The sequence below is a fragment of the Tiliqua scincoides genome, chromosome 1, assembly GCF_035046505.1.
Source record: "Tiliqua scincoides isolate rTilSci1 chromosome 1, rTilSci1.hap2, whole genome shotgun sequence".
NCBI lineage: Eukaryota > Metazoa > Chordata > Lepidosauria > Squamata > Scincidae > Tiliqua > Tiliqua scincoides.
The window spans coordinates 201,654,815-201,679,945 of NC_089821.1; the positions used below are offsets into that span (position 1 = coordinate 201,654,815).

At 42.5% G+C, this 25,131-nt stretch overlaps 1 protein-coding gene across 1 annotated transcript in view; it reads left to right on the forward strand.

The window, feature by feature from the left end:
- CLVS2 (clavesin 2) overlaps positions 1–25,131 on the forward strand; it is a 50,636-nt gene that overhangs the window by 8,496 nt on the left and 17,009 nt on the right. Inside the window, exon 2 of the mRNA XM_066611157.1 lies at positions 1,398–1,572. Within this exon, the coding sequence (XP_066467254.1) occupies positions 1,398–1,572 (175 nt within the window). The remainder of the gene's footprint in view (positions 1–1,397; positions 1,573–25,131) is intronic.

The window sequence follows — 25,131 nt, forward strand, 5'->3', positions numbered from 1 at the left end:
TAGTGGACAGCTGATTAAAAAGATTAAGGGTTGCAATCATGAAATAGGTGCATATGAAAAATTCAGAAATAGACAGGACACAAAGCACTATTTTATCATTATTTTCAAATTGCCCATGTTTTGACTTGAAAGAAACACTAGGTCAGGAACTGATAAAATTTGGAACAAGGCAAGTGTCGCAAAGCAATGATAATGTGGCAACTGCTGAAGTCATTCTCATACATTCAAACTACAAGCATTTGTGGTTTAATGATAGGCATATACTTTGGTGGTCAAAGTGCAATGAAGAAGCTCTTAATGAAACAGTCAAGTCTCCCATAACCTGCAATCTTTTTTTACACAACAAAGAAGAGGCTCTTAATGTAAAGAGGCAACCAGGTCTCCAGTAGCCTGTGCAGCCAGCTAGTGTCTGGCAGGGAGTGTCTATTTACACAACAAAGGCACTGGATTGGGCTGAATGTTTGTTTAACAACCCAATCACATAACAATGGGGGATCAGCGAACATTAAGTGACACACACCTGTATACCTGTTATTATCATCACTTTGATTAGTATTATACAGGTCCAGCTAATTTATACAGACTTTTTATACACGGATTTGACTCAACACGAATGGCCCCCTGCAAATGAGAGGAATGTGCTGATCCCTGGAGAAGGGGAAAATGCACCCCTTTAAAATCTGTTTAAAAAACTGAACAGTCCTTTAACAATAGCCTCCTTAATGAGAGAGAGAGAGAGAGAGAGAGAGAGAGGGCAGCTGGCTGACAATCCATCAATCCTTCTCTCTCCAGTAGACCCCTCCCTTCCCCCTGAGCATGTGAAAGAAAAGTGATCTCTTTGGTGAAGGGAGGGGCTGAGTGAAGCTTTCAAAGCTCTTGGAGGAGGACTGGTTGATGGATTGTCTTCTTAATGACTCTTATCTTAGAATCTAAAGGTCAGCAAGGCTGTTTTTAAATCACCAGGGCAAAGAAACTTGGTTATTTAAATTGATTCGCTATAGTGCGTTTTTTGAGTGCTTGGAACGGAACCCATTAGTCTCAACCTGTACATTAACTCATCTGCTATGTCTGTCTCCCTTCTTTCTAGTGGCAGCCACTATGTTGCAGTGTCACACCAGTTTCAAACAGTTGTGTATGTCCTTTCAATCTTTGTATCTGACCTACAGTGCAATCTTATGCATATCTACATAGAAGTAAGTCACACTGTGTTAAATGGGACTTACTCCCAGGTAAGTGGGTATAGGATTGCAGCCCTAGTTTCTACATACCCTAAAATCCATGCTGCATATTTTCCCATGTGCACATTTGAGAAGTGGGAAAATGATAACAAAATAGTATGGTTTCTTCTAGCATCTGAACATTGCCAGTTATCTTTACTCTCTTTTGCCTATTGACAGATACACACTGGTGGATATTTTGCGTGCCATACTTCTTTCATTAGAAGCCATGATTGAGGATCCCGAACTTCAAGTAAATGGATTTGTTTTGATTATAGACTGGAGCAACTTCACTTTCAAGCAGGCTTCTAAACTGACACCCAGTATGCTTCGATTAGCCATAGAAGGCCTTCAGGTAAAATTCTTTTTAAGTATCATTCATGTATCTCCTATGACCGTATTTATTTCCAGACGAATCCCTCTGTTTTTCGGTGGTTCCTTGCTTAAATTGGAACAAGCAGAACAAGCAAAGGAGGATGTTCACTGAAATAATACAATAATGTTTAGACTTTTTTGTGAATTTCTTACAATTTGTAACTGAACTGAAGAAGTATCTCTCTGATAACCAAGTAGTTGAGCTGCTTCTGTTACATACTTGGAGTCTTCATTCTCATGCATAATGGTTACCTCAGATGCATGAGTGCTAAATTGTTATTGAGGACTGGGGATTTAAAAAACCTGTCAAATAAGGGAGTTACCTATTTTTCTTTGTGCGTTGTTGTGTATGATATAGCCAAAATGAAGTTCCCAGCTGTGGTGGAATTAAACATGAGAATTCTCTAACATGAAGGCTCTATTCATTCTCCAGGCCTTATTTGGACCTATCTAATGTGCAGGCTCCCTTCTGTGGGGTTGTTATTCTGCTTGTGGAACACAGTGAACTGGATTGCATCAGTTGGTATCTATGTGGATGGAGTGAGGGAAAGGATCTGGCTGGGCCTCTCTTGTAGCTGAGAGAGGGAACAGATAGCATTTTGCTATCTTCCGACTTTTTTTTTGTACGTGTGCTTCATGGTTATCCTTTCAAATTCCTCATAAGTGAGAAAAGGAGACTGCCAGTTGCCATGTTTCATTTGAAAGAAAATGTTTTGTTTTTTTTAAAGCCTGAAGAGGTAGGTGATCATGCTGTGTGTATTGCTGCAGATTTCAGGAGTGAAGTGATGTGGTGAGAGAAGAACCCTGTTTCTGTATATTTTACCCATATAAATGATGGCAGAATGGATTTGACAGTGAGACCCCCTTCTCTTAGGTCATCTCAGAACGTCATGCCTTGTTATCCACTGGGGTTCCGTTCTGAAACCCCCATTGGATAAGCAAATTCAGTAGATACTAAATCAGTTGAAAAATAGCTTTAAAGAACAACTTCTGGGTTTCTTGTTCTATATCAATACATTCTGGCATGACAATGGAGGAACAGGAAACCCAGTGGTGGTTCTTTAAAGCTACCCAGAGAAACATGCAACCAGTGCAGTTTAATAGCACAAAGGTAGGAAATGGGATTTTGGTGCCTTTTTTCCTTGTTACAAGACATTTAAAGGTGGACCCTGATATCAGTGGTGAGTCAAATCAGTGGATGCCAAATCAGTGGATAATGAGGCACCATTTGTATAGCCTGAGGACATGATGATATGGTTGAGCTAATCTTGATGGTATGTTTGCCATGAGAAATGGCATTCTTGTGTGATTCTTCCTGCTTCACAAATTGTGAAGCAGCACTCAGCACATGAATTGGGATTCAGTCACCCCATAGTCAGTTTCTTCAACCCTACAGCAGCAACCATTGACTTACATCATACATAATGGCCTCATGTTGCATGGTGAGTTCTGCTTCATGATATTGGTATGCTGTTTGTTCTGGAGATGGAAACTTGCCACAGGGCCCAATCCAGCTGATGCAGCCCCGAGGTAAGGGAACAGATGTTCCCTTACCTTCAGGAGGCCTCCTTGTTTGCGCCCCCCACCGCACGATGCAGTATACACACCATTGACATTGATGCATCAGCACTGAAATGTTGTATAGGATTGAACCCACAAGAATATTGATCACTGTTGCAAAAGTAATTTCTCTACTCTTGAAGGCTGTCTTTGTGTCCAGAGATACAACTAAGCATCTCATGGAGAAGCCATAACCACATCAGGGTGCATCCATTCCTGCAATAAATGGTTGTGTGATTCTACCCTGCTTATCGGTGGTTACTGTGGCTTTTTTCTTAGCCATTAGCTGCTCACTTGATTAAAGCTATCTGTAGCATAAAGTGCTCCTCTTCTATTGTTAAACCTCCAAATTATGGTGCATGTGTGCCTTATGTTGTCTGTAATAAATAAATAACTGTCCTCGTTAAAGTCAAAGTTTGACCAGAGGGGAAGTTGGAACTTACATATCTAAATATTGAAGCTTTTGGTTCACTTTTACTGCAGTCTTTTCTGCTTTTACACAAGGAAATGCATTCTTCTTGCTTCATTTTACGTACTGAAATGCTTTCATGGCTTCTATAAAGCAAATGAACAACCGTCTCTATGACTTGTTATGCATTCTGATATAGCAGTCAATTACTGCAGTGTTTGCCAGAATTTTCATCGTACAAAACTGTGCATCTTCTCATATGAATTCTATGCTTGTACTCCAGGACTCATCAATTCAGTGGCTTCACATACCCATTAATTTTGTCAAAACAGACCACTACCTTATGGTAGCATTATGGCGGTTACTCAAACTGGTGAGTTGTGACCCACCAGTTCATATAACGGCTTCCCCTTTAAGGGGCAGGGGAAGGGGAGAGGCAGTGACACAGTCCTCAGAATCGCATTGCTAAGTGTGTGCTTTTTACTCACTGTGGCTGCTGGAGACTCCAGGAGTTGTGGGGAGCCCTGCGCAACCCTCTGCAGGGCTCCCCAAGGCTTGGAACATTGAGAACAAAATGATCACAAAGCACTTCCTCTTTGCCATCGCAACCAGGGAGTGCTTTGTGATCACATTCTCAATATTCCAAGTCTCAGGGAGCCCTGCGGAGGACTGCGTGGGGCTCCCCACAACTCCTGGAGCCTCTAGCAGCCTACAGTGAGAAAAAGTACTCTCCTCGCCTCCCTTAGCGACGCAGTCCTGGGGATCAAGTTGCTGCCCTCACCCTTCCCCCGCAAAGACTTACCTTGGGAGTGAAACTCCTGAAAAGTTTGAGAACCACTGCATTATGGTATTTCATGGCAGTATGTTTGAGAAAATATACATTTATTTGGGGACTGAGAGAATTCCTTGCCTCCTTTCATGTTTGTTGCTCTGAGTGTAGAAAAGCCCCTCTTCTTCTTTTTAAGAGACCCACTGTAAGCATGTCTGTTCTGCAAAGTACCATTTTCCTTCTTCTTTACTCTTGCTTTCACTCAACTTGCCTGCCATTTATTTCGATTTGTTGTGGCAACGCATATGATTTTGTTGATGTCATGATGGTTCACCTAGTGTGATGTCACAAACGAATGTAAACAAAAGCATGTGAGTCACCTCAATCAATGAAATTAAAGGGCCATGTGGGCAAATGATGCCAAGCACAGTGAAGGAGAAGAGGAAGAGGAAGTTTGTGTGTTCTTCTTGCACAATTCTCACAAGCTTGGAATGATGGTTTGTTCAGTTACGTCTGATGTGCTAACTTCTAGGTGGATATTGAAATAAGAGACTATCTGGCCCAGCACTAATTTATTTTATCCATTTCAACTGAGAAATAGTCTTATTGTACTCTTTCCAGTAGTAATTGCCCACCAGAGAAATCTAGCTGGGCTTATATTGTTCAGTCTCCCACTGAATGTGTTACACACAAACTCAAGGTTAATGGCAAATGCAAATATTCAACAGGTTCATCACTCAGTAACAACATCAAGTTATTGTCTACACAATTAAATATCATAGACAGAATTTCTGTATCTCTTGACAGTGCATTAAACACAGTGCTCCCCTATGGAGTCAGTTCACGCTTTCAAGAAATTGGCTGTTGGTTGGTGAGTCATCATGATGTGACTCGTGTGAATCGGTACTAAGTTTGATCCAGCTTAGATAGAAACCAAATTGCCCTGTGAAATATTTGAGCCATAACGAATTCTATCTGTGTAGAAAATTGGTGACTGAAAATGTGTATTGAGATAAACACATTCAATCGTAGGTTATTTTAAAGGGAGCTTATTACCTACAGATGGAGTGATCTGTGAAAATAAGTGATAGTCTTGACTTGGAATTGGAACGTAATATAGTGAAATACCTTAAATGCTGAGTTTGTGGAGAACTAATTTCCAGAACTATGTGGCTCCTGGAATTTGGCTACAACTGTGATAAGAAGTATCTCAAGGACAGTGGCTTAAAAAAGGAAGAGGCATCAGAAAACAGACTGTAGTTCAAATTCAGCTTATGCTATACTAGTTAATTTTTGCTGTTCTTTGTGGTTGCTTTGACTGAACCCTTGTTTGTATTTTAACACGTTTCTATTTTTAATTTTCTCTAACTGAAATTGCTTTTAGAATGGTATCTGATCCAGCATAAAAGTGAGGGACAATTCAGACAATGTAATTTCCACATGGAGTCTGCCAACAATTGCTTTCAAACATCCATGTGGCTGTAATGATTGACGTACTCGTCAGCCTGATCATGTAGAAATTCTCTGTACTGGCACCAGCAGTCTCCAGGAACTTTGTCACTGCTGTGACGAATTGCTACTGAGTTCTGTCAAACTCTCTAGAACAGCAGTTTCCAACCACTGGCGAGGCTGCCTCAGGTGTGCCGCGGGATCAGAGGAGGCAGGCAGCAGCTGTGCGCCCGTGTGCGGGAGAAGCGGCTGCTTTAGCAGGGAGAACAAGCAAGGGAGCAGCCTGGGAAAGGGCTGGTCGCAGCTGCTTTGCATCCCATGCAGCAGCTGCAGAGTCCGCTTGGAGCTTGCTCCTGCTACTGAGCATGACTCAGGCTGTAACCTGATCATCACTTTCCTGGGAGTAAGCCCCATTGGCTACTATGGGGTTTACTTCTGAGTAGACATGCATAGGGTTGGGCGCAAAGGCGGTTGTTGCCTGCCTGCCTGCTGATTGCCCAACCAGAGAAGCCCGGAGGAGCCAGGAGGTGGGAGCTGCGGAGTGAGTGAGAAGGCAAGCAGGTACACAGCGAGCGAGTCTGCTGAGGCCAACGACCTAAGGACTGGCTGACTGAAAAGGGTTCCTGAAAGTCCCTTTTCCTTGCCAGTTTGCCTGCAATTCCCCAAAGTGACCTCCTTGCACTTTAGAGCAGGGGTGTCCAAACTTTTTGGCAGGAGGGCCACATCATCTCTCTGGAACTGTGTCGGGGGCCGGAAATAGAAAAGAATTTACATTTCAAATTTGAATAAATTTACATAAATGAATATATTAGAGATGAATATATAAATGAATGAAGGTCTTGCAATAGCTCAAGGCCTATGAAAGACCTTGCACAAAGCAAGACCAGCCTTTCCTTTGCTGCTGCATGAAAGAAATGGCATGAAACAGACATGAAACAGCAAGCAGTGGAGGGAGCACTTGTCCTGCAGCTCCTGTGAGAGGTCAAACAGTCGCCCTCACACTGAGAGCAGCATGGCTCCAGCAAGTCTCCCGAGAGCCAGAGGCTCATTGGAGATTGGGGGCTCTTTGCGGGCTGTATTGGGAGTCCTCAAGGGCTACAAGTGGCCCCTGGGCCGGGATTTGGGCACCCCTACTTTAGAGGAAGGGCGCTGGGCCACAATCCTATCCATACTTACCTGGGAGTAAGCCCATTGATTATAATGGGCCTTACTTCTGAGCAGGCATGCATAGGATTGGGCTCTGGGGGTGCTATCCCATCCACACTTTCCTGGGAGTAAGCCCTATTGATTATAATGGGGCTTTCTTCTGAGTAGGCATGCATAGGATTGGGCTCTGGGGATGCTATCCCATCCACATTTTCCTGGGAGTAAGCCCCATTGCCTATAATGGGGCTTACTTTTGAGCAGGCATGCATAGGATTGGGCTTTTGGTTGCACTCTTTTTTCTCAAATACACAAGCAGGCAATTGGCATTTCTCTCCCCTTTGCAATGCACCAGTTTGGGAAGCACTGACCTATGCCCCTTTAAGGGGCGGGGAGGGTGGGAAGGCAGCGACGCAATTCCCAGGATTGCACCAGTGCCAGGAACAAAAGGGGGTTCCTATAAGCAGCGCCAGCGCCTGGGGGGGTGAGGTGCTCCATGGATGCCTCCGCAGGGCTCCCCAATTCTCAGAAACTGAAAAAAGTGATTGGAACCTACTTCCAGTTTTCGATCACGAACCCAGAAGTGGGTTCCAATCACTTTTTTCAGTTTCTGAAGATTGGGAAGCCCCTGCCGAGATGTTTGCGGGGCTCCCCATGCCCCCCCCCCCGAATGCTGGTGCTGTTTATAGGAAATAAGGAAACCCCCTTCTGTTCCCAGCAGCAGTGAGATCCTGGGAATCACGTTTCTACCTTAGCCCCACTCCCGCACCTACTTAGGTGGTTCCCAACTCCCTTGTAGAAGTTTGGGAACCAGTGCAATAAGATATTAATTCAGCAAAAGCCCCAGAATCATCTTAAGGTGCCACACATCGCTTAGGATGACTGTCCGTTCTCCAGTGTTCTGCTGAGCTTTCGCTTTGCCGCTGGAGCTGTTGCTCAAGCTGACTATAATCCTACTGACAGGCAGAAAATAAAGTGTACATTTTTTTATTTGTTTCTCCTCTGTTTCCCAACAATTGCTTTCTTGTCATGCCATACAGCATGTACATCAGAAGCTTGTCTGTCTCTTGCACTGAGCAGGTTAGAAAACTACTGCAGAAACATTAAAAAAAAGAACATAAGCAATGAAATGTGCTATGCATTTGCTGTCTGATTGACACACTCTGTTTAATCAGTGAAATTGAATTTGTTTTGGCTTACAAGAAGTTGCAGAGCTCAAGATGGCAGCTCACAAAATGTTACCATTCTGGAAAATTAATTGCTTTTACAGGAGAAAGAAATGGAGATCGCTGGTTGCTTAATTTTTTTTTCAGAGCGAAGACTATAGTGAAAGAGCTGAGGCTGCAGTAAGCCTAGTTTCTCCTCATCTCATTGGGGAGAAAGACCACAGGAAGAAGCAGGAAATTTGGCTTGTCCAGTGATCAGTTGGCTGCTGGGTAAATAGCCTAATCGAAAAAAAAGAAACCAGTGGTGGTTGTTAGGCAACCTCTCTGTCTTTCTTTGCTTTTCCAGAATTGACAAGGGAGTCCAGCCATATGCACCATGCATAAGATATGCACCATGCATAAGATATGGAATGAACATGTGGATGTGAGTCCTCTAGGACGCTCTTTTGCCTTGCTTCCCCTTCTGGATTCTTGTGAAATATTTCCATCTGAATATCACAGGAAAAATTATCACTACCTATTACCACTCTCTGCCTATTATCATATTAGATGTCACTTGAATTCCAAAACTATTTAATGAATGTTAGAAAATTGCAGGATGTTCTTTTTTAATCAGAGCATCAGGTTCAGTTTCCTGTTTCCTGGCTTTCTGATCCTTATTAGTACATCACAGAAAAGTACTTTTGATTAGTATTATTTTGGCCCTAGATGTGTCACAGTGCAATTCTAGACATATCTACTCAGAAGTCACTCCCTGTGCAGTGATGCAGCAGTGCAAAAGTACCCACTGCATTGCACAGGGGAGTTTCAGCCTCCAGAGGCCTACCTGGGGTAAAGGAACATTTGTTCCCTTGCCCTGGGGTAAGCCTATGCTGGCCTGCCAAGTATACTCAAAGCTGTACATGTCTGCGTTGACCTGTGTTGGGGGACTGAGGTCCAGATAGTTGCATATCTGCCATAGACCAGGACAGGGCAAAATCCCCAAGCGCTGGCCACCAGAACCCCACGGAAGCCTCTCTGAGGCTCCTGACGGGGGCGGAAACTGTGCTTCTGGAAAACCAGAAGCACAGTTTATAGCACCAGGGAACCTCACAGCGGCTTCCCTGACATGGGTGGAGATCATGCTAGGCTCCGTGAGCTTCTGGTGAGTGGGGCGGGGGGTAAAATTACAGTAAAATTAGTTACATTATAAGTCATTTTGCTTAAAGTTGTAGTTTCCAAGAACCTATAGATAAGTTTAAGCGAGGGCTTGCTGGACTTTCAAAAAAGGGGATGTCATTAAGGGCAAGTGATGTCCAAAATGGGCCATGTACTCCAAGTGGTCAAGAAGAACCCCTATGGAATCTATAGAGTGTGGCTATGGGAAGAAGTGATGCACTGAATTTGAATGAGGTGCGAAATTTGTGTGGACTGGTATAAGAATTGTTTATCTAAAAAAGGAAAAGGTCTGTTTCTTTATTCTTTTTTCTAAATTTTTGACTTTTTTTTTTAAAAGCCTGACACTTCTCTGGTTTCTCTCTCTGAAGCCATGAATGCCCCAGACACCTTTATGTCCTCTTTTAACAAATCCCTTATAGATGTATAGTTAGAATTTTTCCTTTTCCCACTTTTGCCTTAGGGCCCAATCCCATCCAACTTTCCAGCACCGGTGCAGCTGCAATGCAGGCCCAAGGTAAGGGAACTAATGTTCCCATATCTTGAGGAGGCCTCTGTGATTGCCTCCCAACCCCAGGATGCAGTACATGCTCCATTGGCACAGCTGCACTGGCACTGGAAAATTGGATAGGATTGGGCCCTTAGTTGGTTTTCTTTTCTTTTAAGAATCTGTTTTTTCATCAGTTTTGTGGACTATTGTCCATTGTTATGCTTTTTGCATATTAAAACTCTCTCTTCAGAAGGATCTTTCTCCATCTCTACCAATCAGCCCTGAGATATCCAATCAAGTATTGCTATGAACTATAAGTTATGAGCTTGATTATTTCCATTTTCGCTAGTAAAGAATTTGGGGTTAAATTAGAGAATTTTTAGAACAGCCCCAGAACATGATTGCTCATGGAAAATTCACTATGTTCATTGGGCATTGTTTTTGTTTGGAGGAGGAAAAGGTATTTGAGACTGCAACCCGAAACTTATCTAGCAGGCTTGAAAAGGGCAGGAGGAGTTTAGGTTGACTTTTGCAAAGTTGTGTTGTTGACTTTTGCTATATTGGATAATATACATATATATGTATATGTATATTATATATACGTATCTAATATTCATAATAAATGTAGCAATACATTACTTTGGTAGTAATCACACGTTCAATCATTATTCTCATTTGTTGCATTTTATGGCTTTGTATTGGTTGCTTGGTCAATCTCACTTCTGTCTGGTTTTCATTGTTTACCTCATGGTCACAGTTTTGGCGTTCTCTCTTTAGTAAGTCAGTAAACTCTGAATATGTTACAATTTTGGATTTATGGTCTATTCTACTGGTTCACCTTTATTTAGCCTGTTGGGGTGTAAAAAGAAACTTTCATTAAGGAACTGAAAGCAATGTCATAACAACATAAGAACAGCCTCACTGGATCAGGCCATAGGCCCATCTAGTCCAGCTTCCTGTATCTCACAGCGGCCCCACCAAATGCCCCAGGGAGCACACCTGATTACAAGTGGTACCCTCCTTGCATCTGACATAGCCCATTTCAAAAATGAGGTTGCACATGCACATCATGGCTTGTAACCAGTAATGGATTTTTCCTCCAGAAACTTGTCCAATCCCCTTTTAAAGGCATCCAGGCCAGATGCCATCACCACATCCTATGGCAAGGAGTTCCACAGACCAACCACACACCGAGTAAAGAAATATTTTCTTTTGTCTGTCCTAACTCTCCCAGCACTCAATTTTAGTGGATGTCCCCTGATTCTGGTGTTATGTGAGAGTGTAAAGAGCATCTCTCTATCCACTTTATTCTTCCCATGCATAATTTTGTATGTCTCAATCATGTCCCCCCTCAGGTGTCTCTTTTCTAGGCTGAAGAGGCCCAAACACCATAGTGCAAATTAATAAAGATATACAGGTGGGGCCTTCGTATCCATGGAGGTTCCATTTCCAGACCCCCTGAGTATACTGAATCCACAGATTATGAGATTTGCGGGGGTGGTGGTGGTGGTGGTGGTGGTGGTCCTTTACAGGACCTCCAGATACAACTAGAAGTGCCCTCCAGTTGCATATGGAGGTGTTCTAAGGTGGGGGAGCTGGCACATGGCCTATGCGTACCTAAAAATGCATCCCAGACGCTTCTGAGATGCATTTCGGTTTTTCATAAAATGCTTCTTTCCATATTGGACTGTAAATTGAAGTTTTGTAATACATTTCTGCTTGGCATGTTTTCATCTAGTCAGACTGCAGTCCAAATGCTTTGTATAGATACATGACTATGTCAGATGTCTCTGACTTACACTAATTGAGAGGCATTTGCAGAAAGGAAAACCCTGTAATTCTTTTTTCTAATTGCAGGTAATTAGAGAGAACAAGGAGGGAAAATAGTTGGAAACCAACTTCCTTGTTTCTTGTTTCTCTTATCAAGAAAAATCAAGGCACTGCTGATAGGTGGGGATTCTCTCTTTGCTAGAGAACTGTCCAGAACAGGACTGGGCAGATTCTCTACTTGCAGGAACCTGGCTGTCAGAATCATTTGCTACTAAAGACATTGTGAGGTTGTACATGCAATGCTTCATTTACTGGCCAGTGTATGAATCACATGGCAGAGATGTCTGTAGCAAGTTGAGTGGCCAAGTATTTGAACTTTTGCTAGAGAAGGAGTATAAGATACAGCTCTCCCCCCCACCAGTCCTTGCATCAGTCAGCTACTTGCTCATTGATTGATCAAATGGCTTGTGTGGATAGAATTAATCTTTTTAAAAAAAATTCAATTCAGAGCAAAGCTCTTACACACTTCCAGATCCTTTCAATAGTGTTTACACTACCCAGGAGCATCCAACTGAATTATGGGAGACATGACCTGTTGTATAATTCCCATTACTTTCAGTGGGATGGTGAAGGAGATGTTCTTATCTATATTATTAATAATCTAAAGGCAAAAAAATCCACTGTTTAAAATCTAACCCTGTTTCATTTTCATTTTCATGTTATTATGCCTAATTGGCCATCACACATCACTGAGCATTTTCAAGTGAGTCTCTTAATTAATTATACTAAAAATTACTTAATAGGAAACTTTTTAAGAGCATAGCGCTATGACTTGCTTGAAAACATTGTGATGTTAATTAACACTTCCATAATTTCTCACACATACAAGAAGCCCTGCATGCTTTGGAACTTTCTTTTCTTGGTATAACTGAGTTTAGAACAGGGACTAATAGCCTGGCTTCTGCCCTTCTCTCTTTCCAGTCATTCAAAAAACATCAGATATCTCAAGCACTATCTACTGGAAGAGCTACAGTGTGCTTCTAGCTGCTGGAATTTATACTGTCCTCATCTACTTCCTGCCTCACTTTCTCTTAGCTTCAAAAAATCCATGATATTACCCCCTTCCTAACTTTCAGTAGCTAACTGGTGGATATTTCCTGCAGGCCTGCTTTTCAAGCATCTTGGCCTCACATAGAGATAGCTCACTTGAGTACAGTCCAGACGTTTCTCCCTGACCCTACAAAATACAGATGTAACAAAGAGAAAGAGGCCATCAAAAAGAATCATGTACTCTTGGTTTTTTACCCAAGGGAACACAGCCAAGCAATTGTGAATGGTTTCACACTGACCATTCCACCAGGCAATTTCCTTCATCAGGCTTGCCTAACCTGTGACCTAGACCAGTGGTTCTCAAACTGGTTGGTCGTGACTCACCAGCCTGAGAACCCCTGCCCTTTTCCCTTAGAGGGGTAGGGGCAGGGGGAAAGCAGGGACACGGATCCCCAGGATTGTGCCACTGCAGGGGAATGGGGGCTGTTCTTTACTTTACTTACTTGCTGCCAGGGTCCGGAGGGTGCAGGGAGCCTCAAGGAGTTCACTACAGGGCTCCCCGCAGCTTGTAGAATGTTAAAAAAAATGGGGATAGTGTCACTGCTTTCCTCCCACCCCCGCAAAGACTTAGTGGTTGGAAAACTCTACATGACCATTTGAGAACCACTGACCTAGAATGCTGCATGTCATGCACCAGTCACATATGTACCAATGCATATTGTACTGTGACGACGCCTCTCCCCACCTGGCCTCTTTCTGCAGACACAGACAGAAGCAAAGGGTTTACCTTTAGGAGTTTGACATGTGTGACAGTGTTCAGTTTGGTGGATCGTATGTTGTAGAGACCAGCCCTCCTTATATCCGTATTTCCCAGCGGGTCCATCACTATCAACCCCTGAACATTTCTGGATTTACTAAATTCCAGGTCTTTTTCCATCCACATATGTAAGATCCAGATCTAAAATGAACGAGGTTCTATTCTTGATGTTCCAGGTGAAACTAATGAAATCGGTCATTAATTAGGCTTCCAGACTGCTTATTCCATCTCCATCTAGCCTTCAATCATTTTTACCTAATTTCTCCTTTCGTGGCTACTATATTCATTTTAAAGTGCTATATGTTGGCATACTTGTCTTTTTGGTGTTAGTAGTAGAAGCGTTGATTGTTTTTAAAAATCCTAAAACAAAACTTTTGGAACTTTCCTGTTATGAATGAAAAAGACTGGAAACTTCAACTTGAACATGAAGAAGGATATGTATCATGGACATGTAACATGCATAATGTGTAGTTTATTTTTGTTTTTTGGGGTTTTTTTTATAGCAGCCAGGGGGGCTGTGAAATGGGGTGGAACCATGGAGAGGGCAAAGGTCTAAAGCCCCCTTACCTTCCTACCATAGTTCCTTCCACCTGCATACACCCACCACTACTGTTTTTTAAAACATAAACCATCATTCCATGTTACACATTCTGAGTAACATTTGATTTGACCCTTAGAAATTCCTGAGCCAGGTAGAATGCACAGTGTCATCCCCCCCACCCCTTGGAAATGGTTTTATCTAATACCAACTGTGCTTCTTTGTTTTTGTCAATTACAAGCTAATCAAGCATGCTTAATCTTGTCTGTGGTTATATTGAAAGCCAGTAGTTTTTAACATAGTATGCTCAGTTGCTATTAAGCATGTTCAGGTGTGCCTTACTGTGAGAAAAAAAACCCAGCACAATATTGATTCCCAGATATCTCTACATGTTGTCTTGGAAATACTTCTTTATAGGGCTTTTTTCCTTGCCACTACTATTGTCCAATTAGGAGGTTTGATACTTGAAAGCCCCCTTAGAGAATTGCAGTCTGTAAGTTAATATAAATCTTCAATAATAATAATAATAATAATAATAATAATAATAATAATAATAATAATAATAATAATAATAATAATAATAATAATAATAACAACAACAACAATAACAACAACAACAACAACAACAACAATAACAATAACAATAATAATAATAATAATAATAATAATAATAATAGTAACAACAGGTATTTATATACCGCCTTTCTTGGTCTTTATTCAAGACTTTATTCAAGGCGGTTTACATAGGCAGGCTTATCTAAATCCCTTATTAAATAGGGATTTTTACAATTGAAAGAAGGTTCTTTCTTTCAAGAACCACTACATTCAGGTGTTTCATTCCGATCTGGCTTCACATTCTGGCCTCCATCCTCCCACGCTCAGAGCAGATGGAATAGCTCGGCTTCAGCTTGTCAGCTGCTTCAAGGTCGCACGGTGCTGGTGGCCTCGAACTGGCGACCTTGTGGATGTTATCCTCAGGCAGACGGAGGCTCTGCCCTCTAGACCAGACCTCCTGACCTCCTCTTCAGTACAACCAAGACCTGTTCTCTTCTCCCACACGTTGACTGGTTTTGGTGTACTTGCTAACTAGCATGGCTAAGTACAGGCGTCTCCCAATATCCATGAATCTGGTATCTGCGGTTCCTTGCACTGCTGCACTTTTGTTTATGTTGTTTACAGTCACATGAGGGATTGTGTATTTTGCTTTAACCAGACCCTCTAAGCAGAAAGCTTATAGCAAGACAAGCAGGAATGCTGCCTGCAGCTAGAGGGGACGACTCGTCAAATGTTAACAGGAAGCAGGCAGCTTTAACCCAGCTGTTAAAAGCCAGTGAAAAATATTAATAAAGAAGGTCTTGCATCATTCTAAGGAATCTAAGGGGTAAAAATGTTTGATAAGCCATTTGTAGTGTCTGCTAAATGATCAGGGACATTTACCATATAACTGCTGCACCTTAACAGAAATGTTGTAAAGGATAGAAATGGTAACATTTTCACCACTAGGACAGATGTGTGTCCCTCGCTGTAAGTTTTCTGTAGGTAAAATGGCTGCCACATATTGACCCAGAGGTTTGGAGATCACTGCAGACATGAATGAGTCAAACAATTTAGATGTGGTTTCGTTTAAGCTGAGGCCTCTGTCTGGCCACCGTCTTGAAAAACTTCATATATTAGACCACATTCAGTCTTTCTTTGTGTTATCAACCTATTTGGCCTTATTTATCCACCATGTGGCAACAAATAAGCATTAGTAGAGCTTTTCTTTTTTCTGTTTTCAATCCTGTAGTTTATAGCTGAGAAGCAAATATTCTGAATGGCTATAGGAATAGTAAGGGGAGATCGTGGTGGCGATTTGACACTTATAAGTGACTAGGTGCTCAATTATACTCTTCCCCCTTCCCACAGATGTAGCAGCACCACAATGGCTACCACTGAATCTTGTGGGGGGGTAGTTGCAGAGGCCTCCTCTGGCTAAGGGAACAATTGTTGCCTTACCCAGGAAAATAAGAATCTGTGGCACACTTCTGGGGCTACCCGGACTTGTGCTAGTTAAATAGCTGGTGTAAGTCTACGTGGTCCTGTGCAGTGAGATCAGATCTGGGAATGGGGTTAGGATTCGGCACCACCACTACCACCAAACCATCCCCCTTCCTGAACATGATCTCATTCTCCACCCCTCCTCATCCAGGTTTACCCCTCCCCACCTCTGTTCCACCATCCCCTCATTCCTCCCAACTCTCCTGCTGTCTTACCCTCGCCGGCATGCAGAGGGAGAGCTGATGACCTGGGCAGGGACTGAGTGCGCTGCCAGAGCACCTTTTATGACACTGCTGACTGCTTTACTTCAGACATACCAGTGGAAGATGTGTTAGAATGTTGGCCAGAGCAGGAGCAGGTAGGATTGGGCTGTAGGTGAGAATGGTGGCACTAGAGAGCGGTAATCTTTTTACAACTCATTCTTAAGAGCTGGATTATAACCAAGTTACCCTTACTCCAGCCTATCATATGGGACTACTTGGATCTGCATCTGCTAAATAGCAGGTACAAGTCCAAGCAGCCCCATATGAAGCCAGACAGGACGGGGGTTCGGATATGGCGGAGGGCTGCTCCGTCAATTCCGCCATTTTCCAACACATGATCTAACACCTGTTCCCTATCCCGAAACTCCCCCTTCCCACCTCTGAAGCATCCTTCCCCTGCCCCTCCACTGCCTGGGACATTTCTTGTTCTTGTTTAATGTTAGAAAATAAGGCACGTTTCAGTGTAATTCTATGCATGCTTGCATAGGAGTCCCATTGAATTCAGTGGACCTATTCCCAGGGAGGTGTGCTTAGAATTGTCTTTAAGAAGCTAAGCTTACTAGCCACCTCCTCTGTGAACCCTTGTTTCTGAAATCTCAAGCTGGTACAACAGGAGATAAACAAAGATGGAAGTTGCTATTTGTTTTTCAGTAGTCCTTCACTTGTGTGAGAACAGATGCAGATACCTATTGTTCACACCAAGTAAGAAGCAGATTGGGCTCCAGATGTAAGCAGGGCTGCAAGGGCTAATGCTTGCAGCGCTAATGCTGATGTAAGCCAAGGCAGGGATCCCCTTCCTTCTTGTTAGTCTGTAAGTGTAAATATACTAAACTACCCCACAAACAATCAATTTTTATTGTACACAGATGTAAAAGCAGCAGCTTTTTGTGCAAAACGTTTTACATCTAATGCCTCCTAGACCTTGGGAGGGAATATTTTATTCTTTACGTTCATGTCAGTCTAAGATTGCCTTTGTTTGCTCGTACTGGCTGGATTTTGACATATTAAGTGCTATACTTTGGGGAAGGATTGCTGGATCTTTGTCTTTTTACAACTGACAACCTATCACCAAGTGCATATTATCTATGAACTCTCTTTTCCTTCCTTTCAAGCCTATTAAATGGAAAGGAAGGCAATCATCTCTCTTGTCCACGAACAATTAATTATGATTGGATGTTCTTCTCTAATTGCACGAAGAGTCACATTCATGACCTTAAAATCTGTAATCCATCTCAGGCTAATAAACAGTTCTGGTCTTAGTAACATTAAGTTTCAGTGAAAATGATGACAAATGAATGGGAAAATATGGTTTGTAACCAATTTTGCTTTTGTATTTGCTTGGATTCCAAGCAGATTCCCTGTTTGTTGACAGTTACCATGATGAGACTTGATCACCTCACATGCCCACTTGCATTGAATTGTTCTCCAAGAGAATGATCTCAGATCCTAGGTACTTGAAGTGAGAGGCAAATGGTTATGGATGCTGTGTTGGCCATCACTTCCTTCTTGCTTATTGTTTATCAGTTTGCAACCTGCAGCCTGCTCTTTTCTGTCCACTGAATGATTGATGCGATTAAAAGATTGATTAGATCAAGCCATTTCTGCCAATGTTGTATATATGTAACAGAGACCAAATATGTGCACCTGTGGGCCAGGCAAAAATGGGTTAAATTTCTCCCAGCACATACAGAGGCTTAGATTTTGTTCAACATGTGGAGAAATAGAGTTCCACAGATGAACACTTGCATCCTTATAAGCCTATCCACCACCTTCACACTTCAGATCTGTTGCATAGAGGGCACTACACAGAAATTTTTCTTGCCACTAGCAGAGATTGCAATAATATGTGAGAGACAGGTGCGGTCTTTAGGTGTGTAAGTCTCAGAGCCCAATCCTATGCATGTCCCATTATAGTCAATGGGGCTTACCCCAGGTAAGTGTTCATAGGAGTGCAGACTCAATCTATTAGGAGATGATGATTGACAATGATAATGAAGATTAATCATCCAGTGCCCCACCCCCAAATTGATATAGCAAAACTTCTTTGAGAACGTTCTTCTCAAAGTGTTATATAAATATTCTAAATTATAGTAGGAATTTTACGGTGTGATGACCAGCAGGGTGGGAAGGGGGTGGAGATGGAGGCAGGCCCTGCTGCCATAGCGTAACCCCCCTCCCAGCCTGGGAGACCTGACCAGCCTGGGAGTCTTGTCAAATCTGCACCTGCTCAGTAGGAGGCACAGGTCCAAGGAGACCTATCGGGGCCACCTGGGGCTTAAACGTGGCAAGGGAGTATAAGCTCCCTTACCCTGAGTAGCCCCATAACTGCTTCCCAGCCCAGCAGGATGCAGCAGTAACCATTTCAGCACAACTGCAGCCCTGTGTGCTATAGGATTAAGCTGTGGGAGAAGAAAGAGGAGGAGAGTGAATAGAGGTGGATGTGCCATGTCATCTGCTATCTGAGGCAGCTGACTCAGGCCCAATCCTAAAAGAGTCCAGCGCTGACTGAGCACTAGCGCTGGCACTGGGTATTGTAAAAGTGCTATAAAGCACATTTATGGCACCCTCAGAATAGGGAGTGCTTGTGCCAACCAATGCCAGTCAGTGCTGGTCTGGTGGAGGACGCTGCACAGCTGCCTGAAGGAACAGTGCAGTGCTGGGCAGCAGTGCAGTCTTCCAGAGCAGAGGGGAGGCATTTGGAGGTGGGGGAGTGCAGGTCAGGAGGAGGAACTGAACCAGGAAAGGGGTGGGACTGGTGGAGGCTTCCTCTGCCATATCCTATCCTCTGTGTTGAGCTGAAAAGCCTGACATGGAGGTTCTCGAGTCTGCACCAGCAAAATAGCTGGCACAGATGTGAGATCCCCCATTGCAGGGCCATGGGCTGTCCTCAGGGAAAGAGGACGAAAGTCCCCTTCCCCTGAGGAGATCTCTGTTGGCTTCCTGGAGCCCATGGAATTTTGGCATCGCTGCTCCTCTGGACGCCGACAAGGATAGGATTGTGCTGCCCATCAGCCTCATGGCGCTGGGGTGAACCTATTCCACAGAACTTCCCTTCCTAGTGTCTCTCATCCTGTACAGCTGTAGCTGATGAGTTCTTCTTTTGCTAAAGAAAAAAAGAATAAAAGTGGGAATGGAGTAGTGGCAAGAACAGTTTCTATCATCTTATATTGTATCTTCAGCACCACAGGAAACCACTGGGGACTTCTCTTCTTCCCTTGCCAGTTCATTTTGTCCTTAAAAGTATCTAACCCTTTAACCTGATCTCTTCAGAAGTTCAACAGTCTGTCTGTACAACATATACCTATTCACACATACAGAATATCTTAGAGCTGAACCAAACAGGAGGCCTGGGTTTGATGTTCCTAGAAAACCAGAATTATCTGAATGTTTGGTAATTATTTGAGGCAGGGGAGCAATGTTCATGGAAGAAGAAAAAGTGATAGAGTTTCCATGAGGGGGCAAAGCGTATTTGTCCCTGTTGCCTTGGCAGTCTCTTGGTTCAGTTGTGCTGTGGTGGATCATTGTGAGGCACATAAGGTCTTCTTTGCTAGGTAGGTAGTTAGGGTCAATTCAAGACTTTTTTTTTTTTTTTAGCCTGCAATCCTATACAGTCTTTCCTGGGAGCAAACCCCAATGAATATACTTACTTTTGAGTAGACATGCATAGGTTGTACTGTTACTTCTTCAGGGCACAGTAATAGTTCTCAAAATGTTGCTGTCTTAGAGATCACTCAGTTGATAGGCCAAACCGTCCCCTGCTTTGTGACGCTTTTCATGAGCTGCAAAAGAACTTACTTCAGAGGACAAGCTGTGAACAGGTTCAGATTTCACTCCAGCAACAGGGAAAGATGTGCATCCTGTTGCTAGGCAACAGGGGTGATCCTAGCTTTCATTACTGTATAGTTAGAGCAGATAATGAAGCTCTCCTAATAATGCCAGAGGAGAATGCAGCAACTAGCAAAGCAACCAGGAGTACTTCTTCTTCTTCTTCTTCTTATTATTATTATTATTATTGTTGTTGTTGTTGTTGTTGTTGTTGTTGTTGTTGTTAACAGTATTTATATACCGCTTTTAAACGGAAAGTTCACAAAGCGGTTTACAGAGAAAATCAAACTAATGGCTTCCTGTCCCAAAAGGGCTCACAGTCTAAAAAGATGCAAAAGAACACTAGCAGACAGCCACTAGAAAAGGCAGTGCTGGGGTGAGGAGGGCCAGTTACTCTCCCCCTGCTAAATAAAAGAACACCCACTTAAAATGTGCCTCTTACCCAGTTAGCAGGAGTTACTTGCCTGCTATTATAGCAGAGCACTGCAAGGCAATGGCAGGATTCTTCCTCTTGTCACAAAGTTGCACTGCTAGTCCAATTGGGAACATAGTGCCATAGGGCGCAATCCTAACCCCTTATGTCAGTGCTTTCCAGCACTGGCATAGCAGTGCCTTCTGTGGGTTATAATTTGGCTCTGTCGTATCTTCCCAACAATAATTTACCGCCTTCTAATCTAGCCATTAGCAAAAGATATGACCTAAATGCAAGGGTTTTAGGTAGGAGGAAAAACTGTAGGGGAATAATTGATATAACTTTCTAACTTCTGCAGCTCAGAAGTTTTATAGTTGCAGAAAGAAAGCATATCTGTATGTTTTTTTCAGTCATCTACTTATTTTGTGCCTGAAAGGTCGTATTCACCTTTCAGGAACACTGATTTATAGAACAAGAAAGTAGAATCTGAAGGAAATGAGTGATAAATATTAAAGGTTTGATTTTCGTTGAAAACATAAAGGGCAGCAATATTCTGCTTGTTATTCTAGGCCTTCTTTTTTTTTCTTTTTTCTTTTTTTAAGGATTTCTGTTTGGCCTGGGCCTCAGGATTTGACTGGAATATTCAGGCTCTCATCTAGAAACGAATCTAGGACAGGGGCTTGGCTGAGTCGGGACGAGCTCCTTCCCAAAGATTTTTAAGGACCAACATTGCGTGATCAACTGGCAGGCCATTTGTTCCCAGTCTGTTGGCAACCATCCTGTGAAAGTGGGAAGTTGCCAGATGTCTATGAGCAACAAAGATGGCTCATAGGCTGAACGGGTTATGTTGTGTTGGTCTGAGAATTGTCTTACGAAAAGGTTGTAAAAGATACACGTAATAACAACTGTGGGTTGAATCCTAAAGCTTCTTCCTTCGGAGGAAGTTGATTTTTCTCAATGAAAGACATCGTAGGATCCAGTTCAGAGAAGTTAGGAAATAGACATAGAATGGAAAATTTCCTGCTTGAAAATGGTGACATTTCTAAGTATTTTCCCTCCAAAGATCCAAATTCCCTCTCAAAGATCCAAATACTTATTCATCCACTTAGAAATGGTTATAAAAGACACAAATCCCCCTTCTTGCTTCAGTGATATATTTTTATTTGCTTCCACTCACATTTTGATGATAAGGTGCTCAGTAATGTTTATTGCTTTGTGTGGGAGTGAAGCACAGAGGAAAACCTTTATGCAAGTATAACAGAAGAATTATGTGATGTGTTCCCCATCAGATATACAACATTATGTCTTGCAATCACAATCTACTGTTTCAATATACAAATGCATATTATAAGCTTTGTTGTTGACATATATGCTACCTAATTTATATACTGACAGTAACCTGTCTGGATCACTGGTATAATAACTGCCCTTTTGCCAAGGCTCTATTGGTTTTGTGTGACAATATAGCTACATTCTTTTTTCCTGTGGGTGATCACAAACCCAAGCCAAGAAAGTTGTATTATAATGGCAATCTCTGTCTCTCTATGTGTCTGTCTGTCTGTCTTAATGTTATGAAAACCTGACAAAGACTCTTCGGTTAAAATATATTCAGTTTTTTTTTTCCCCAGGGACAACCAACTCACCTGACATTCTCTTGTGGAATGGCTTGTGCAAACTACTGAATATGACTAATGATAAATGATGTTAGTACGATTTCATTTTTTGCTCTGCCAATGGTGATTTTTTTTTTATAACTGCTTTCTCTAAAAGGCATTTTCTAACAGCTATGGATTTACTACATCTCTTAATAGTGATGGCTGCATTGCATTTGCAGAAGCTTTTCAAAGGGAAACACATTGCATGGTTCTGATTTTGCATCAAATAAAGCCACCGCAGGCACTCGCCCATGAGTCAACCCCACAGATAAGCCAAGGGAAGATTTTGAGCCAACAATCATGGAATTTTCTATGACCCTCAGATAAGTCGGGGGTTAAACTTAGGGGTGTGTCTGACTATAGTTTTGTCTGATTTTACCTGAGGCCAGATCCTGAAAAATAACCTACCAGTAATTGTTACCCAAGAACTGTAAAGTCTCTAATTTATTAAAAACATAGTAAAAGATAATAAGACACATTTTTATTCTTTTTTAAATTTTGGTCTTCACCACCTTTTTGTAAACACTATCAGAGTAAGTGCATTGTAAACTACATACTAGTAAAACAGTGGTTCCCAACCTGGTATTCATGCACTCCCAGGGACACTCAACAGGACCTTTAGGGGTATTTGAAAAATAATGAAATAATGGCAGAAAAAGGCAGGTCGTGCTCCAGAATGCCTTGCAAGGCAGGAATGCCTTGCAAGTACCAGCAAGGCAGGAAGGGAGGTAGCCAGTTGGCTGTGAAAGCCCTACCAAAAGCTAGTTTTTGGTCATCAATTCATGTACGAACCAGTCATTGAAGACCAGCACAGTAAAAAAACTGAAACAATATGGAAAGTGATAAATCACCCAGAATTTCGCAGCACACTTCTGGTGCAAAATCGTGCAAAGGCAGAGTCTTCTGTTCTTCAAACAGATAAAAAGAGAAACTGATAAATACATGAAATCTGGGCTTTCATAGAGAGGAGATGAGGGCTTGTATTATTAATTACAAGCATTTTGCTAATATGAAAGGTACAATTTATGGAAATGGGCTGCCAAGGGATATGAAAGTGAAAAAGGTTGGGAACCACTGCAGGAGAACCAGGAATCAAATCCACCTTTAAGGTGTCTGGTGTGTTAAGCCAGAAGCTCTACATACAACATACAACCCATAACACATAACTGAGAGTGTGCAATTCAATTCACAGCAGAGAGATGCAGCCGCATATATTTGCAACCCTTTTTACTCAGAAGTAGACCCACTGCTTTCCATGGGAGTTATGCTTAAGTAATGGTGCACTGAATTGTAGCCTGTGACGTTGCTTCAAATGGAAAGCCTTTGCAAAAGGGAACCAGGTTGCAGCAGCAAAAGGGAATGGAGGAGAATGAAAGGTTAAGGTTGTCTGGAATTTCTCAGGAAAGTTACTATAGAAACAAATGAGCCTGCTTGAGCAAGAACAGAAACTTTTCAGCATCCTTCAGATACTCTGGTGCCTACCTGAGCTTAGCAGAGAAATGAAACTGTTCAGAGTTGAAAGGCTCTACCCTCTGATAGACCCGGACATCAGCGAATATTATACGTGAGTATCTACGGTAATTTACACCTTTTGAAATGTGCCTGTATGTGCTAGGGAGCCTGAAGGAGCAAGATCAGAATGTGAGGCCTGTTAAACGTAGGCAATCCATTTGACAGACAACAACATTTATTAGCCTGGATACCAGTGTCAAGGCATTTTAAAACTCTGTTTTTTTTCTTTTGTGCCAGACTGCTACAGTGGAAAGATCCCCATGCTTTGACAAGGACAGTTCAGTTAAAACCCTTAATGCACCAATAAAGGTCATGGAGTAATTTCATGAACCAATATAAAACACAATTTTATGGCCTTTTCTCCTGTGCCTCCTGTAGCCTATATACAGCAATACCTTGACTTTCATCCACTTGACTTTCATCACTTTGGTCTTTCAACCATTTTCAATTATAACCACATTTCAAATTTTGTCCATGTCCTTTCCTCTTTTGTCTGATTTCATACAACCTTCCACAAATTGGACAAAATTTCATCCAATTTCATCCAACCGTCCATAACAGCAAATGTTATTCTGTTTTATTTTCATTTCATTTGCTGTTTATTTGGGATTCAAATACATTCACATGTGTTGTGTAGTTAGTTATTTATGTTTTTCACCAGCCCAAATAAATTTGCAAGCTCAATCAGGCTGTGCTTTGGCATTCAGCCATTTTTGACTTTCATCCATGCTCTAGTCCCTAACCAGATGAAAGTGCAAGGTATTGCTGTAGTGCCTTTATTCAAATTAGAAAAAAGTGACTTTGTGCTCTTTAGAAAATGAGCCTCCTTCACAGCCTCCCTTCCTCCCATGAGCCTCCCTCACAGCCATTCACCTCACACCAGTGGGTAGAATTTTCCCTGCCAGTCAGCTTGCACGGCTGCCAGTGATTCAGATTTACATTCCCTGGTTGCCTTGCTGCACCTGCTGGGGAAGTAACCTTTCACTGGCATCCTCCTCCTCGGGGTGACATTTGTCCCTTTGCACAGAGAAAGCCCTTGCAGTTACTATGGGTCAATATCGCTGGAGTTGCACCATGCAGGTGGATCGGGCCAAGGAAGGGGGTTAAGATTTGGTGTGTGCCACTTGCAACTCACCTCCTGTCCTGGGCCAATACACCCACCAGTCCCCATCTCATCCCCATTCCACCCTCCCTCCTCACCCTCTCTCTGCCCTGTTCAACCCCCTGCACTAGGCTTACCTGCTCCAATGGCCCTTTGTTGCTCCACCAGCGTGCATGGGCCTCTCCTGCCTTTTTGTCTGTGCCTCCAGCCTTTTTGCTACCTGCACTGCTGCAAAGTGCTTTATGGTGCTTCTGCGGCAGCCTATGCCAGTCAAAGGTACGTTCCACTGGCACAAGCCATGGATAGGATTGGGCTATAAGAAACTTTAACAGCACTGATTCTGTAAGATTAGATTTGGGTATTATTTTGCAATCATATTAAATCCAGCAATTGCCTTGTATCAAATAGCTAACGTTA